General features: G+C 45.3%; 2 protein-coding genes across 7 annotated transcripts in view; one reads left to right on the forward strand and one right to left on the reverse strand.

Annotated features, from left to right (window-relative positions):
• magixa (MAGI family member, X-linked a) overlaps window positions 1-9,667 on the reverse strand; it is a 35,215-nt gene extending 25,548 nt beyond the window's left edge. The window contains exons 1-5 of one of the 3 annotated variants that reach the window (XM_077003655.1): window positions 9,256-9,655; window positions 4,895-5,006; window positions 3,650-3,939; window positions 2,462-2,578; window positions 891-1,010 (exon numbers count right to left, since the gene is read on the reverse strand). In XM_077003655.1, coding sequence (XP_076859770.1) covers window positions 891-1,010; window positions 2,462-2,578; window positions 3,650-3,929 — 517 coding nt within the window. In that variant the 5' untranslated portion in view covers window positions 3,930-3,939; window positions 4,895-5,006; window positions 9,256-9,655. Of the gene's footprint in view, window positions 1-890; window positions 1,011-2,461; window positions 2,579-3,649; window positions 3,940-4,894; window positions 5,007-9,255 lie in introns of all 3 variants that reach the window. The other 2 variants (XM_077003654.1, XM_077003657.1) reach the window with 2 other exon arrangements.
• Window positions 9,668-12,754: 3,087 nt separating this feature from the next.
• cacna1fb (calcium channel, voltage-dependent, L type, alpha 1F subunit) overlaps window positions 12,755-16,724 on the forward strand; it is a 45,620-nt gene continuing 41,650 nt past the window's right edge. For all 4 annotated transcript variants that reach the window (XM_077003650.1, XM_077003651.1, XM_077003652.1 and 1 more), the window contains exons 1-5: window positions 12,755-12,889; window positions 13,133-13,245; window positions 14,871-14,951; window positions 15,617-15,950; window positions 16,579-16,684. In XM_077003650.1, the coding sequence (XP_076859765.1) occupies window positions 13,224-13,245; window positions 14,871-14,951; window positions 15,617-15,950; window positions 16,579-16,684 (543 nt within the window). In that variant the 5' untranslated portion in view covers window positions 12,755-12,889; window positions 13,133-13,223. The remainder of the gene's footprint in view (window positions 12,890-13,132; window positions 13,246-14,870; window positions 14,952-15,616; window positions 15,951-16,578; window positions 16,685-16,724) is intronic.

Genomic DNA, 16,724 nt, shown 5'->3' on the forward strand with positions numbered 1-16,724 from the left:
CGGAACATTTTGCCTCTTTTTACTATCAGCCAACCACACATCTCCAGCCCCAATGACATTCCTACATCCTTGGTGTAGATCCCGGCCAGGTGGAGCACTGAGCCAAAGTCCCTCCTCTCTTGGCGTACAGCTTGATGTCATCCATGTACAGAAGGTGGATGATGGTAGTCCCATTTCTGGATCTGTAATCTGTACCCGTACCAACTCTTATTGATGATTTAGCTGATATATTTAGATATATATATATATATACATAAATAGTTTAGCACACAATGTTTCTGGAGAAACAGAACATTTCAGACAGAGGTCCTTCATCAGCTGTGCAAGCAAAGTACTTCACACTCACAAACTCTGTCTCTCACACACACAGACACACACAGACACACACACACACACACACACACACACACACACACACACACACAGTTTGAGGTATAGCAATCCAGCATGCTGGAGTTCACTATATGCTAACACAGCACATTTCAGTGTCTTCTAACATGCTTGTTCTGGAGCTGGTGGGCAGCTAACATGTTTGAAGGTCTGACATAAGATCCACACAGTGCACACAGATCTGACACGACACAAGTGCACAAGTCCTAGACGCCACTTACGCTCATGAGCTGATCTCAGGCCTGTGCACTACTGCTCAGCACACTACTGAAAAGCATGCAACGACTGACTTTGTTTCAACAGTAGAACAACAGCACAAAAATGGCATAGTGCATTGGCTCAAAAATTGCTTATTCATCAAACAGCTGCCAAAATGAGTCATGCAAATGCGGGATCATCCGTATTTATGCTGCGCACGTACCGCATATAATGAGAAAAAACATGATCTGTACAAATATTAATATGGAGACTGGTATAGGTGAAGCTGGGCGAGTCCTGACCTTTGAACTTGCCGCTTTCCAGCAGAGCCCCTGACTCCTCCAGAGAGAAGAACTCCTCGATGGAGACAAAGTTGTAGTCCACCCCGGAGATCTCGCCATCCCGTGGCTGCCTGGTGGTGCCTGGGACGTGCACACATGCAGCATCAGAAATACTGAACCCATGTACTCATGAACCACTGGATTATCCTCACATTAAACAAGTAATTACACAACAGCGAAAAAAAAGCCCTCTAAACCATATCTCTATAATGTGAAAAAAAGATAATGAATTTCTCAAAAAACAAGTATTATAACCATTTTGTAACTGCATAACTATATTGATTTGATTTCTAAATAAAAGCGTTGTCATTATTGTTTCCACATTGAGTGCTGTTTTTAACAGAAGAAAAAACCACAGTGCTTATTGGAAGTAATGTTTTGTCTACTATCAGTAAATTCAGCACATGTCACTGACACTTATAAGGGTGCAGAATTCTGTGAAACCCAATTCAGATTATGTTTCATGCCTCAGAGGTCCAGCTGTCCTGATTTAATCTGGCAAGGGATGAGATTATGAGTCTCTGGCACAGGTATTTTTCACAAATGAGGGTTTCCATGGCCAGACAGGATTTCACCTAAGAAGATTATCCTACCTGATGCTTCAGCTAGAGTGGGCGGCGTTACTAAACCGGAGGTCTTGAGGACCCCATTTCGGATGATCTAACACTGTGGTAATGCCTGTATCACATTGCTGTTGAACAAAAGCCATGCCTTGGCAAAGCGATTAGGCGCACACTATACGGAGTACGTCATACGGAGTACGTCATACGGAGTACGTCATACTGAGTACGTCATAACATAAAGGCCTTCCACTTGCAGCCACTATAACCTCATTGTGTTGAGCATAAAAGATACCATTATGCCTGTGGTTTGGTAATCTTGTATTCTCATAATGTTATCTCATGCAAGAAGCATGTCGGTCCATGGCAAAAGGGAAAATTACGTACTTTATGTGATGCACGTGACATTTCCTCCATTTCTCGCTCCGGTGGACATGCTGCATTCTCTATAGTGCATATTAAGTCCCATAAAGCCCAGCTACTCCAGCTGATGGACTGCACCAGCTTCTAAGAAACCAAGAAAGTGGTTCCCAGTACAGCCACCAGTAGATATACCGTAGTACCTGTTTTCTGAGCCTGTATGCATGAGTGTGCAGAATTGCCAGTAGGACCAAGCAAATCCATTAAGAGCTGCGTATTAATGTACAGCAAAATCAGCTAGATTAACTCCTCTAAAGCTGTATTTACACACCATGCGGAGATAAATTACGTACACCGATGAGTTCACCATGTATAATAGTATGCATTGACTTGCCAGAGACTCATTTAACTTTTGACTCCACAAGAGATTTCAGGGCTGAAACTTTAAATGCTGTCCGCCTGCGGGCTTCTCATGTGGGCAGGTGCGGAGGCTTTGGTACGAGGGTCGAACACTTATGTTTACGAGGGAATGAAGGAAGTCACCGAAAAATCACGCGTGCCCCGGCAGGTGTATGTGTGCGGTGTATGTGTGCACGTGTGGGGCTCACTCACAGGGCACGGCACGCAGGTAAAGATTCTCGCGTATGACCTGCTGGAGCTGACTGTCCATGGATCCTGGCGTGAAGCACTTGCTTAAATATAAGCGCAGGTCCTTACACAGAGTGGAGCCTGAAGGAGTTACACAGTAATCAGCAAATTACACTGAAACAGGAACCGCTTTGCACACACGATGTCTCACCTGAAAACCGTGGAGGTGTTCGGCTGCCGGGTTCAAATATAGCCAAAAGGAATTCATTCAAGCTCGGTACGTAAATGCTAGCCTCAACCACGTGGCCCTGGCCAGCGAGAGCGTCTGCCGGTGAAGCTAGCTCGGTCTGCCACAGTGGTGGAGGACGATTCCCCGCGACGGGCCAGGGAGCTAGCGCTGCCTCAGCTACATCTCTCATCACGACACAGTTCCCTCCACCTTTGAACGGGCCCTTCCTCCTGCTCTAACTGCCCCGCCGCCCACTCGTCCGTCCTGCATAAAAGCCAATGACGCGGCAGGGAAAGGGAGCTCAAGGAGCCCTAGGAACGCTGCCCCTCTGACACGCTCTTTACGAGAAGTGCTTTATGGGACCAGCGGCTTCTGCGTGCGGGCAGACAGATCGACCCCGGGGGTGGGACTGGGGGTGTTGTCTGAGATGCCCGACCACGTGCGTCCAGCTGCCTTCACATGCCGAAGGTGATCAATCCTGTCGGACGTGAGCAGAGAGCTTGGGGAAGGTTAAGTAATGGAGTGCACCCGTCACATCCACTTAACGGCATCCGGACGAAGGGAGGACTAACAGACAGTGGCTGCTACGCTAAAGGGGTCTAACCAGCTGGGTTTGAGCTTCTCTCACGCTTTTATTCCATACTGATGTCAGCAACTTTATAGAAGCGAGTTATGTCACTTTGATAACATTCCACTTAATGGAATCGAAATCAATGAATTGATTTTGTGGAATTTGTGGGGGAGAGTGTAAACATTTATTTCGTCTGCCCTTAAAAGCAAGTGTATGGTTTAAAACTAAATAGGGGAACTCAGTTAGGACAGTTCATTATGCAGCATTTCTGGGTAAGTCTACCTGGGCAGTCCACTATCTGCAGAGCACAATAAACAGGCTGACACACCAGATATGCAGCAGTTACCGCAAGGACACCTGATTCAGCTATCCAGAATCCCAGGAAGAAACCCCGAAGCTCTGCGGGCTATACCTGGCGAGACGGTTTTGATCCGGATGGGGTGGGGACACGAGTTCAGGACCCCTCTGACGTCTCCCAGGGTCATGCCCAGGACGGGCGTGCCGCCGATCTCCAGGATGATGTCACCCACTGTGGCTCCGCCTCCGGGGGCTGCCGTCACGAACGGGAACTCGCCATAGTCGGCGCCGCCCCCAATCGCCAAGCCCAGCTCCCCCGAGGCTCCGCCCAGAGGCACGAAACTCTCCTGCACTTTGGAACGCCAGTGTAGTTTCTTGACCGTGGCCTTAGACATGGTGCCAGCGCTGAGAGAAGGAGAGAAAACAGCAACGGTGGCATGTTAACAAAGCAAATGGGCTCAAATGGGCTCAGGTGTCACATGACATCAAAACAAACACAAAGTTTCTCCTGTTCTGAGCATTATAAATACATTGCACTTTCAGCACTGGGATATTGGTGACTTTCTCAGATCAATACTGTATAATAGGAGCCCACAGCAATTAGAAGTAAGCTATGTCTTCACCTTTACTGGTATGAAAATGACACTAAATCATGCAAAAGTTAAGCAAATGCTTAACTCAGTGCTTACCCAGGTGGGGCAAAAACTAGTCGGATCAACCCATCCCAAACTGTTAGTCAGCGTGTTTAGTATGAAACCAGCAGAAAGTGAAATGTACTTGAATTTGCAAAATGTCTTCCATGCCACAGATCTCGCACAGGCTTTACACAAGTGTACTTATGTTATTTGATTATAGCAACCTGAACTAAAATTCGGTGTATGAACCAAATGTAAAGCTAATATCTGTGCTGCAGGGAGGCCATGGGGCTGTCTCTCTCTCTTAATCCTTTAAGTTGGCTCTTCATGGGAAGTTCACATAAGGGCAACGCTTTTCTCATACATTTTCAGCATGTTCTACAGCAGAGACTTTGGTGTCCCTGTGGTCGTCTCCAGGCTAAACACATAATAAGAGTCCCTAAATTGAAACAAAACAAGCAAACAGATGGTCAAAACCCAGTAGGGGGTGACTGAGTCTGCAAACACAATTTCCCAGAGTCCATTAAAAATGCATGGGACCTATTTCAGATGTCAACGGTTGTTATATTGGAGCTTCAAATGTTTTTTTCATGGGGGGAGGGAGCTGCTGAGCTGGTGTGGTGTTATATTTTACGTACAACAGCAGATACTGCCAAGAATCACTGATAACGGGCAGCCAAGTAACATGTAGCATTTGCCTGCTTTGGGACTTGGAACACACTCACATACACACTCTCTCTTTCTCCCTCTCTCTGTCGTACAGTAAGGCTCCATGATGTTCAGATCAGTCATGTGTTCACGTTAGTCACATCAGGGAATGACTGAATGGAAGGTTTCCTATAAAAAAAATAAAAACGTCTGAGCGTCTTATGTAATAGCACACGCCCAAACAAACCCCAAAACAAACAAAACCCACACACGCGCGTGCGCATCACGGCAGTGGTGTTGAAGACCAAAGTTCAAACATTTGCTGATAAGCCCTTGCTTGGTCACCTGTACTTCGAACTGAGTGGTTGTGTGTGTGCGCACGTGTGTGTGTGTGTGTGTGTGTGTGTGTGTGTGTGTGTGTGTGTGTGTGTGTGTGTGTGTGTGTGTGTGTGTGTGTGTGTGTGTGTGTGTGCGTGTGCATGTGTGTGTGTGTTTGTGTTTTGGGGGGACAGTTAACCTCCAATGCAACCAAGTAGTGTACTAAAACCAGGTTACCCACTCAGACATGTACAACGGTCAGCTAAACGAACCCAAAAGCAAACAGAGGTGTGCACATTTCACCTGTGATATCAAAGTACACCTGCTCCACTTGTCTGAATTCGCACCTAAGCTTAACCTAAGCCAAAGAGCAAAACACTCAGAAACGCCGTTCTCAGGACAGCAGCGAGCCGAGGAAGTCTGGCCAATGTCTGGCCCTGGTTTCCATTTTGCTCTTAGGTGAAAGGCATTACTAAAATATAACTTCTCTTTAAATATGCATCTGGTTCTTGTCTGCCAGCTTATTCAGTGCAGTTCTGGTACACCGCTTGGGTGACAACTCTTTTAATGTTCCCACACACACGGGCGCAGGTCTGCAGAGACCAGGCTGACAACTTCCTCTTTTTGTCCCATGGGACTTGAGCAACAGAGCCTTCTAACGATTCGGCAGATAAATGTTCCACCGTGTTCCAGCTTGAAGTCTGAAATCTTATCCTTAAAAGAAAGCAGTGCATATCCATCTCCCAAAAATCTAAACCCTGTTCCTAATTCACCGCATTCAAAGATACTCAGTTTGTATCTTCATCAACAATGGCACCTTATCAATGACCCAACCAAAAACTGATCAAGCACTTTAGAAAATCACCAGACTGTCCTCACAACATGCATGAAAACCAGTAACTCACATCAGAGGTCGTTCTGCCTTTCAATCATTCATTCCTTCATCCTCTAAACCTACGTTATCCAATTCAGGGTGGCAGAGGGGGCGGAGCCTATTCTCACAGCAGACGATGCAAGACAGGAATCAAATCCATATATGACGCCAATCCATCGCACCCACCTGACACACTCACACCAGGACAATTCAGAGATGCCATCTGACCTAACATGCACGTCTTTAGAACGTGAAGGGAGCAGCAGCGCCCAGAAGACAGCACACACGGGCAGAACACACACACTCCAATCCATATGTGTCTTGGCCGGGCCAGGGTGTCGAACGCGGCTCAGTGGAGCTGTGACGTGTCTGCTCTGCCCAGCCGCCCTCCAGCGCATCTATGTAAGCATTCGCCAATTAATGGCGATGACTACGCATGAAACTATTTCAGAGCCGCCCGTGTCCGACCACACACTCTGGTTAGCCGTCCATATTCTGCCCATTAAAGATACGCGCGGGGGAGGGGGGGGGGGGGGGGGGGGTTACTTTATGAGCTTTTTAGAACTACAGTATAGATTTTGCGAACTGGAGTTTCAGTGGAGGCTGTGTCAATATCATGGCACAGAAGCTCTTCTTCTCCCAGCCTAGCTCTCATTAGCTGGGAACAGCGGGATCTGCCGGAGATGAAATGCAGAAGAGAGATCAATCCTGCGGGGGGCCTTCAGGTGAGACGATAGATGGCCTCCAATAGAGTCGGGTTTTAATTGAGAACTGAAAGTCTGAGAGGCACAGGACCGGAGGGAGAAGAGGGGGGGGGGGGGGGGGGACTGGGTGCAGGAAGGGCTCATAAAGGGGACTGGATTCATAGTCCTGCTGTCGGATGATGGGGAAAAAACACGGTGTGGGCACCTCTCAAGCGCTCACGCAGTTCTAGGAGTTCTAATAAAGTTCTCCTAGGATTAACAATGGCTAACAAACACAACAACAGATGATCTGCGCCCTACTTTCCATTAAAAACAAACGGTGAAAAAAATGTATCCAAATGGGTCGCTTTGGAAACATGAACGCACACTTTAGCATCCTCCAGCGAGGTGTGGCGGAGAGCAGTATCCTAAGGCTACCTCTACGTCGCTCCCAGAGAGATGACGCACAAAGGCCTCCGAGCGAACGGAAAACAGGACAGTAGCCCGGACCTCTGTCCTCGCAAAGTTGCGCCTGCCCTCATCAATATGACAGCATTGCTTGAGGACATACATAATAAAAAAAAGAAAGAAAAAAAAGCAACAACAAAAAAAAAAAAGATCTGCAGTATCTCGCTGCGTCTCGCGAGGCGTGGGAAGTGTCTCAGGTGGAACGGCTTGGCATTCCGTGCTGGACCGTTAAAGCATTCCAATGGCCCGAGTGCCAGGGTCCGTTTTGCCTGTTCCCACTTGCGTAGGCAATGGAAGCCCCTCCACTGGTGAAAAACACACAAAGTCCATTTAATGGACGTATTAGCACTCCAGGCTGGAGTTGTGGCCACCTCATGGACGCCTGTGGCTCAGAGGACGTCAGGCGTGGCTTGGCTCCGGGTCCTGTCATTTCAGTTTCAGTGTGTGCTCTACGTGTAGAATGCTGCAGAGGTCCACTGGGACACCGGGTGTGAGTGGAGTGGGGTTTATATAGGGAGCTGGGCATTTTGGTAGCACGTCTCCCTGGTTGTGTGCACATATGCTCATACATATGAATGGCCACAAGCCTGCACACAGAGGGCTGTTTGTATGATGACCCTACTGGCCCCGGCTTACAGTCCAATTTGGTTTGGTAACCTTCGTGCTAACTGGCTTTTATGGTAGACATGGATGAATAGAAGGAGGAGAGGAGTGAAGAGGAGAGGAGAGAAGATGAGAGGAGAGAAGGGGAGTGAAGAGGAGAGGAGTGAATAGGAGAGAAGAGAAGAGAAGAGGAGTGAAGAGGAGAGGAGAAAAGAGGAGTGAATAGGAGAGAAGAGAAGAGGAGTGAAGAGGAGATGAGAGGATAGAAAAGGAGAGGAGAAAGTTGTCCTACCTGGGGGTACAAGAAGAAAGGGCTAGACAGTGAAAGACAGAAATGACAAAGATAGCAAGATAGAAAGACAGAGAGCAAGAAAGAGTGACAGTGAGAGAGAGCATGTGAGTAAGAGAGAGAGAGAGACAGAGAGAGACAGAGACAGAGAGAGACAGAGAGACAGAAAGAGAGGGAAAGAATCGTTCTGATTGTCTGAGCATGTGAGTTAGTTAAGCAGACATGGGTACTTCAGTAAGCATTGATGTCATGGTTAAGAATGAAAGAATGACAGCTCCTGAAATACTGCCTGTCCTGTTTACTGAAAAATACTCATCCGTCGCCAATTCAATTCACGGAAAGAAGACTCATCTCTCCAGCCTCCCTTACAGTCAGCATAAATAGTTCTTATCTGCTATCTGGTTCTTAGCTCACTAAAATGCTTTGTTGGTTCATGAATGAACCACTGTGGTGTTTTAGCTTGGTGCTGCACGGGGGAGGTGGGCTCATACCTGCAGTTAGTCAACGACCGCAATCAGGATTATTTACATGGTGAGAAAGAGCCATGGAGCTTCAGAGAGCACCGTACGGCTCAGGTCGGACGGCCACGACTCCAATTACCTCGTCCGACTCAATTAACAGCAATAGGAAAAAGACACTAAATATACTAAGTTGCACTGAAACGGAGGTACCCCCCCCCCACCCCCCAACACACACACACACACATTTTGGAAACTGACAGGACGGGTTTTCGCCAATATCTAAGCGACTGCTACCCCATTTGAACCACAACTCACGCGGAGTCTATGAGAAACTCACAGCACACACGTCTGCGGATCCTACTGCTATTGTTGTCTCATCCCTGTGTTGCCCAAACATGTCATGTGTTGGACGTGCAAACACGACAACAAGAACGCGAAGCAAATTCGTTGAGTTGCTTTTATCATACAGTTGTAGAAAAAAATGTAAAAACCTGAACGCTCTGCAACACTGAAAGGAAGGAGAGACAGTTTAGGGGGGGACACAGACACTGCTGGTGCTAACGCTGCAAACGCGAGTGTAATTTGTTTTTTGCATCAGTGGGATAACCGTGTACATAACGGAATGTGCACCACAGCAGTGGTCGGCACGACGTGTTGGGCTTGGAAATGAGGTGGACAAAGCATATGGCTAAACGATTAAACGGGCAGAATATAGCCGAAAACGCGACGCTCCGTCACATACCTTCATAATTCCAGCTTCCCCTTCGACGTCTTGCCTTGCAGCTATAATCCCTTCGAAGACCCTATCAATATTGACCGCCTATTGGAGTCGCTGGTGCCTGCGGGTTGTAGTGTATGATAGGAGGCAGCGGCTAAGGTTACACATCCATTGCACCGCACTGCTGCTGGCGAGGAGGATGGATTAACTCTAGAGAGGAGACAGCGCAGCATCACCACCGCGGACAGCCCGGCACCGTAGCCATGTCCCCGGGGGCTTTCTCGCCTAGCTGAGAGAACACGGGTCAAAATTACGGTGCATTCAGCCCAGTCCTGTCTTCCCAGGCTCGGCAATAAGGAAGCGGCGATAAGAGAGGCGGTGAGGGCGGCAGGAGCGTGGATGGGGAGGGAGCGCCGCGTAAAACAGTGGGCTAGGACCGCCTATTGTGGGGACTGATTGGACAGCGTCCCTGTGCAACTGGGAACGCATGAACGCGCTGTGACTCCTCACCCAAATACTTCAATCAAACAGCGGTGTTGAATTATGGATATGATGTGATTGCCGACAACAGCCTGCAAGTCTGGCTGTTTTTCTTATTTTAATGTAAAATACACCTTCATGGCACGCCGAGGTCCAAATACGGAGTTTCTAATATGGTTTCATTTTGCGAACTTAAAAATGTCACTCTATGTAAAGTATAGCAATACAAATATAGCGTGTAGGCTAATGTCTTGTTTCCATTTTCATACTGGGAATGTATGGCCAACTGCATCTTCAAATAAAACTAACTCTTGAAAAATAGAGATAAAGTCAGTCGAGTTGTGTCATTTTGTGTACATTTCCCTCGTACGCACACTCACGCACGCACGCACGCACACGTTGGCATAAAACAATGTAAAGATTGGTCCTAGGCATTTGTCTCTTAAGTGTGAAATTAATTATTGATTTTAGCCGATTAAACGTAGGATCGTGACACATCGGTAGGTATCCTCGCTGCAGCAATGCTCCCGGTCGCTCCGGTTCAGCTGACATCAGCAAACGCGCCCGCTGTTTACGGGCGTCCATGACGTACTGCCCATAACGCCACGGAGATATTCAACTTCTCTACGCTTCCGTTTAAGATCAGCGACGGGATCAATCTTTGCACACCGAGTCACCTGATGCGTTAGGATGAGAGTTGGAGAATCGTTGAAACAGCACTGCAGAATGCTGCAGTGAAAAAAAATAATGGCATAATCGTTTTGTAAGCAAGGAAGCGTGCCATCATCAGCTACTGCGCACACTTGATCCATGTACGCTAGTCCGTTGCCAAGGAAACTGAGGGGTATCCTGGATACAGTATCTTAGGGCATGGTACCCGCAAGCACCACCCCGCGTAAGACATCATCTGAGGCTAAATCATTTTCAACAAGCTCCATGTTTACTGAAACACAATGCAGCTTTGGGTACGTAAGTACCACTGGACCAAAAATAGCTTCCTCTGTATCTTCTCTTAATTGGGGATTATAACGAAAAACGTTCACAACTGCCAAAAAACACTGATTCAGTTCCTATTATCTCTTAGCAAGTACAATTTATCAAACAATGGAACATTAGTGACTTCTATTAAATAAATAGGCAATGACAGCAGGGATGTAGTGTGTGTGTGTGTGTGTATGTGTGTGTGTGTGTGTGTGTGTGTGTGTGTGTGTGTGTGTGTGTGTGTGTGTTTTCCTATCTGCTCCAGTTCATATAGTATAGTTAATTGTACACACATAGTACGTAGTCTACACAATGTAAAATAAGCATATAATATATACCATTTTCACATCATAAAGCTAATGGATATTTAATCACATTTAAATCAAACTCACTGCTGCAAATGCTGTATTAAAATGAGCGAACATGTGTATAATAACTCTTGCTTTACTGCACTTGGGTAGGAGTATTGTGCTTCTTGTATAATATAATCTTGAAGTACTGATGCAAAGTAAAGCTTTATCTTTCTAATTTCTCCTGACCTATCATGACATCTGCTATGTCCGAGATGTAAAAATGGTTCTCTTTAAATGTCTCTTATTTTGTGCCAGCATGATACAGGTAACTCAGTTTAGCCTTAATCAAACATAATACTCCCAACATAGTGCATACCTCCAGAGTACAGAGAAGAGATAAAGAGAAAGAGAAAGAGAGAGAGAGAGAGAGAGAGAGAGAGAGACAAAAGAAGTAAATGAAAGAAAGCAGAATGAGCTATTTTTGTTACATGTAACAGGCATGCAAACAAAAGGCTTTAAAAGCAGTACTGAACTCACCTGAGTTTATCCTGTTTTACTGGAACTGTAATTCTAAAAAAGAAAATCCTTCAAATTCAGAATGCCTTAAAATAGTCAGGCCTACTTGTCTTACTAGCAATATTTTCTGACGTCATTCTATCAGAAAAAAGTCATATAGTAACTCACAACTAGAGGGCGTTAAACGTCCATCGGTTATAAAGGCGTTGCTCAATGTACAACACAAAACCATGAGTATTGTTATATATTAGATGGTTGATATCAGATGTAACTACATTATTACAGCTCAAGTGTATTTGTTTTAACACATTTGTTTACATTAATATTTATTTTTGTTATGAAACTTTAGCTGTTAAACCGCAGGAATTTCCTCATTGTGTTTTGTAAGGTTGCCACTGAGGATTACGCTAGAATCTTTCTGACACGAGCCAAGTGTGCGTCTGTTGATTTAGATTATATCCTGACAGTCATAACAATAGAAATATACATTGTTAAGCTGTAACGCGTGTATTCGCGACAAGGCAGTTTAGAAAAAGATACAACCTGTGTCACACTATCTGTGAGTGTTTGGAGGGGAATCTCACAAACCTCACAAACTGATGGCTTGTGTTCTTGCTACAGTTACCTAACTGGATATTCATGCACATTGTGTGCTCACACTATTAAAAACTACAAAATTTACAACGTTTAGAGTAGGCCTATATTCTAAAGACTACAGATACACTCGAACCCTGGTAAACTCACTTTTTAAATGAAACACGCCACAGACTTAGCTGATGCTTGAACGGACTTCAGTAGAATATTCGCCCTGGGCAGCGATTTAATACACAGATTTGCAGGACGCCAGTAGCATGTCAGGGTGAGCTCATTAGCAGACACTCGCCTGTGGCTAATTGTAATGTAAGCGAAGTGCATATTGCTAACTCCTGATTCGAGACAGCCAAATGGGCTTTGTCTCGTCTATGCCCTGAATTTGTTTATTTGAAACGTCTCAACTCATGCGCTTCCATCCGTCGATCTGTCTGTCACAGATTATACAATCGAACGCATTTACCTTATTTAAGTAAATATCCTTAAAGTAATATTCGACTGTTCTAAAACTTAATATCATTTAATTGAACTGATTTGATAAGAGTGGCAACCTTCTTTTTTATGTGGACTATTACCTAGAAGACGTGAGACTGCCGCTGCGTGAGGCGGCGCATGCTCACGTGCGCTTTTGTGCTGGACGAAAATTAACCAGTGTTGTAAATTTTCTGTCGACGCTCCATATATTCGTTTGATCAGCATCCCTACCTTTAATAAGTTTCTAGGCTGTCATTCCCTTTAAACGACTCAGTTTATTTAATCCTGAATTGATGGCTTAAATGCGGACAAAATATAGAACGGTGGGTAGCCAAACAAAATATTTTTGTTAAACTGACATTTTTTTCATCAGCGGCTGCAAAGTTGCGGATTTTTTCCTGGATATTACGCAGTGCACAAGAAATGTTTTTATATATTTGAAATTAGCTTATAGATTTATTTAATTCCAATCGATGCGCAATAAAAAAACACTGGTGCCATTGCACCAGGATATGGCTAAACGGCACAAAATTTTCCATTCGTGTATTTGTTTATAACAATTTCAGGGATTTCCCCCCCCCCCAGGAGTGACAGAAGGAACTAGATGGCGGGGATCATGCACTGTGTTCCAATGAGGTGAAAGTGATCTTATCCGACATGTATGAGGAGAACCGCAAAAGTAAGTTGTCAAAATAAACTCTTACTTTTCGGGTTTGTATAATGCAGAATTGCGCGTTTGTGCTGAAATCGCTAAGCAACTTTTACGTAGAATTTGAGATAAACGGAGATAACTCGAGTAATTATAGGAAAAAATGCTCTATATAGTAAGATAATGAAAGATGAAGGTTATGCGCGCCAAGCTCTGCTGAAAATTACGAACTAATTTCTCTCTCACGTCACGTTCTTGTAGACCAGATGTTGTCTGCCTGACCACGTTGAGAAGCAGCGCGTCCTTTTCAGTTATACAATAGCTTACAACTTAACATAGATCTAACCTTGTCTGTATATTGCTGTCTTGCTACGGCAACTTGGTACAATAATGCACAATAGCAGGCTTCATTCTCAAAAACGGACCAAATGTTTTCTATAAGTGCTTCCTAAAAGACGAATAATATTTAGCTCGATAGTCTAATCGTAATATTAATGTTGATATTTAGACTATATCAGCTCTGTGGTAATGTGTATTTCCACTCGTAACAGTGTTCTTTTTGATGGCTTTTACCTTATCAAGACTACCTACCAGAGGGATCAATAAATACAAGCGTTGTGCAAATTCTATGCTTTGAATATTCTACAAGATCCATCATTCATTTTCCACTGTCTAGCCTCAAGTCAAAATGCTTTAGAATAACTAATATCATGACTAAGAAATGGAACACAAGAGAACTCTTTAAAAATAGCTGCTGAGATTGTCATCGCTCCAGCAAAGGTGTATTTGTGACTTATTCTTCACTTTTGCTACACTTTCTGCTGTATCCATGAATCTGTAATTGTCCTAGGTGCTAAGGGTGCAGAGTCAGATCCATACCATATACACTGGGAGATTTTCTTTTATGGACACTAAATTGTACCTTTTGAAAATGTCCTTCTTGTTCCTTGACAGAAACATAGTCCTGTGTGGAGATTAGCATGATAAGGAATCTCATCAAGCTTACAATTTCTCTTACAATCTGATACCATAAGTGCTTTATGGTAATCACCATTCTTTTGTCCTCATTCAAGCCGAGATGTCAAACAGCCGTCCGAGCTCCACACTTTCTTTAAAGGTTCTTGACTTTTGCCATGTTGATTTGTGACAGTATGCTATTTTATTCATAATAATCTAATATGTTAATTAGGGATTTGTCCAGTACAGGTGCTGACAAATGTGAGAATATGTTGTTTCAATAGTATCTATAGACGTGGTGTAGGCAGCAATGCAATAGGTTGTGGCGATTTTGATTCACAGAATAAGTACTCAAAAGTATTGCAACACCCTGTTACCATGCACATACTTAATAAACCATGCTCACATTCTGCTGGTGCTCTCTAGAGGTTTGGAGAACCTGACTGTGGTCCAAACCTTATGAGAATACCTTCTCTATCTGCACATCCTACTATAGAATATATTCCTGATCCCAGCAGCATAATGGTTCTCAATGGTACTCAGATTAATTTAACAGTATGTTATACTAATTGCCCGGCTTGCATTTAGACCTAAATGGCTGTCAAATAGGTCCCTGTCTGAGCACGGCAGGTGTGCTGATGACTAGACTGACAAACCTCCTGCACAAGTTGATTTCTTCCTCCCTCCTCTTCATTTAGCAGCTTATCAAAAGCCACAGAGCATAATGCCGTCACTCCCTGATAAGATTTCCCTGGAGTCCAGCTCAGGTGGCATGGCAGGTAATAATGAAGTTATAATTGGTTATTACTACAGTCAGTGCTCTCTCACTCTGTCTCTGTTCTATCTCCGTCAGCTAGGCTAGTTGCTGACGGCTAGCCGCACGAGTCTACAGGTACTACAGGGGCTAAAACCTCTGTCCCACAATCCTTTTCACTCGCACACATTCGCTCCACTCTCACTGGGAAGTAGGTCACAGCTGTCATGGCACTCCTCTAGTCACCTACTGTAGGGCCCCTCTCCCCATTAGATGCAGGATCTGTAGCCTCACACATAGCCTTCATTTTGTTTTGGCTTAGCTGCATCAGGCAGATGTATGAATGGTGGTCTTTTGTCTCAGTGGCGTCAATAGGGTAACAGTTGCTTTGACGTTGAGTGAAAATAACTGACTATAAAGGGGATGACGTAGTTAATTGTGTGTACCAGTGGGGTTTAGTGCCTGTGTGATAAAGTAACATTAAGTAAAAGCTGTTTTAAGCGGGCCCTCATGATATTATGGGAAATATGTCAGCTTGTGTTTTTGGTTGTCGATCATCCCCAAGCTGATCTCTCTGGCCGTTACTGTGTAAGGGTGACCATATGTTGAACGTAAGTTTGCTAAAAGACGGTACTGGGAATCGGCACCGATGACCCCTCCCCCCCCCCCTCCCTCCCCCACTCTCCTCAGGCAGTGGGTACTCCAAAGACGCAGGTGGGGGTGAAACAGTTGGAGAGGAGGAGGACGACGACGATGAAGAGGAGGAGGAGGAGGAAGAGGTGGGCGATGGGGCCGGAGAGGATGAGGAGGATGATGAGTGGGAGTATGGTGATGGGCCCAGGATGAACCGCACCGACACGGTCAACTCCACCACCAGCTCCACCGCAGCGCAGAGGAAAAAGAGTCAGCATGCCAAGAAGCAGGCCCAGGGCTCTGGCCAATCACAGCGCGCGCCCCGCGCTCTCTACTGTCTCCGGCTAAACAACCCCATCCGGCGGGCGGCGCTCTCCATTGTGGAGTGGAAGTATCCTTCACCACGGCACCGTTGTCACTTTACTACCACAGAACACAGCTGGGGTTTTAACCTCTTAAGCACCAGACTTGTATTGTTATCGATCGTACGGGGGAACTGGGGCGAAAGTACGTACCCAGAAAGTACTTTGATGCAAATATGAGATGTGTATGCAGGTTTGAGGATGTAGATGCAGACGTAAAGACTAATAGTCTTGATGCACTGGAAGTGGAAGGTTCCTGAAAGTTGTCTTATTTTACACAAACAATGCTCCGGTTTATTGCGTTATTTTGGTGAAGCACCATGGAGCGGTTGGTCAGACTCTGGGCTAAGATGCAGTGTGCTTTCACAAAATGTAAAAATGTCCTTAGTTCAGGAAACAAGCCCATAATACCACAAATGATTTTCCCCCATCTGTCATGTGTAGTGGGGATTAATGGCTCACATACTTAAAGATGGCCAAGAATTGCTGATCCAGGATCAAGTTAGTCTTAATCTTGTTCTTTACAAACTAAGACATCGGGGAGGTCTAGGATCAGCAGAAGGGGTAACATCTACGAAGCCTAAAGTCAGGCTTTTATCTTAAGCCACAGTAACCCAAAGATTAAAAAGCCACTGCCGCCTTAACCCTACTGTTCAGACCTTTTGATGTGTTTATCCTTCTGGCTATCTTCGCTAATTGTGTGGCTCTGGGCGTGTCCAAGCCTTTTCCCGAGGATGACTCCAACGCTACTAACCATGACCTGGTGAGTGCTGTTGACAAACGTTCAAGATGATTCACAGAAC

Source organism: Brachyhypopomus gauderio, chromosome 4 (assembly GCF_052324685.1).
Source record: "Brachyhypopomus gauderio isolate BG-103 chromosome 4, BGAUD_0.2, whole genome shotgun sequence".
NCBI lineage: Eukaryota > Metazoa > Chordata > Actinopteri > Gymnotiformes > Hypopomidae > Brachyhypopomus > Brachyhypopomus gauderio.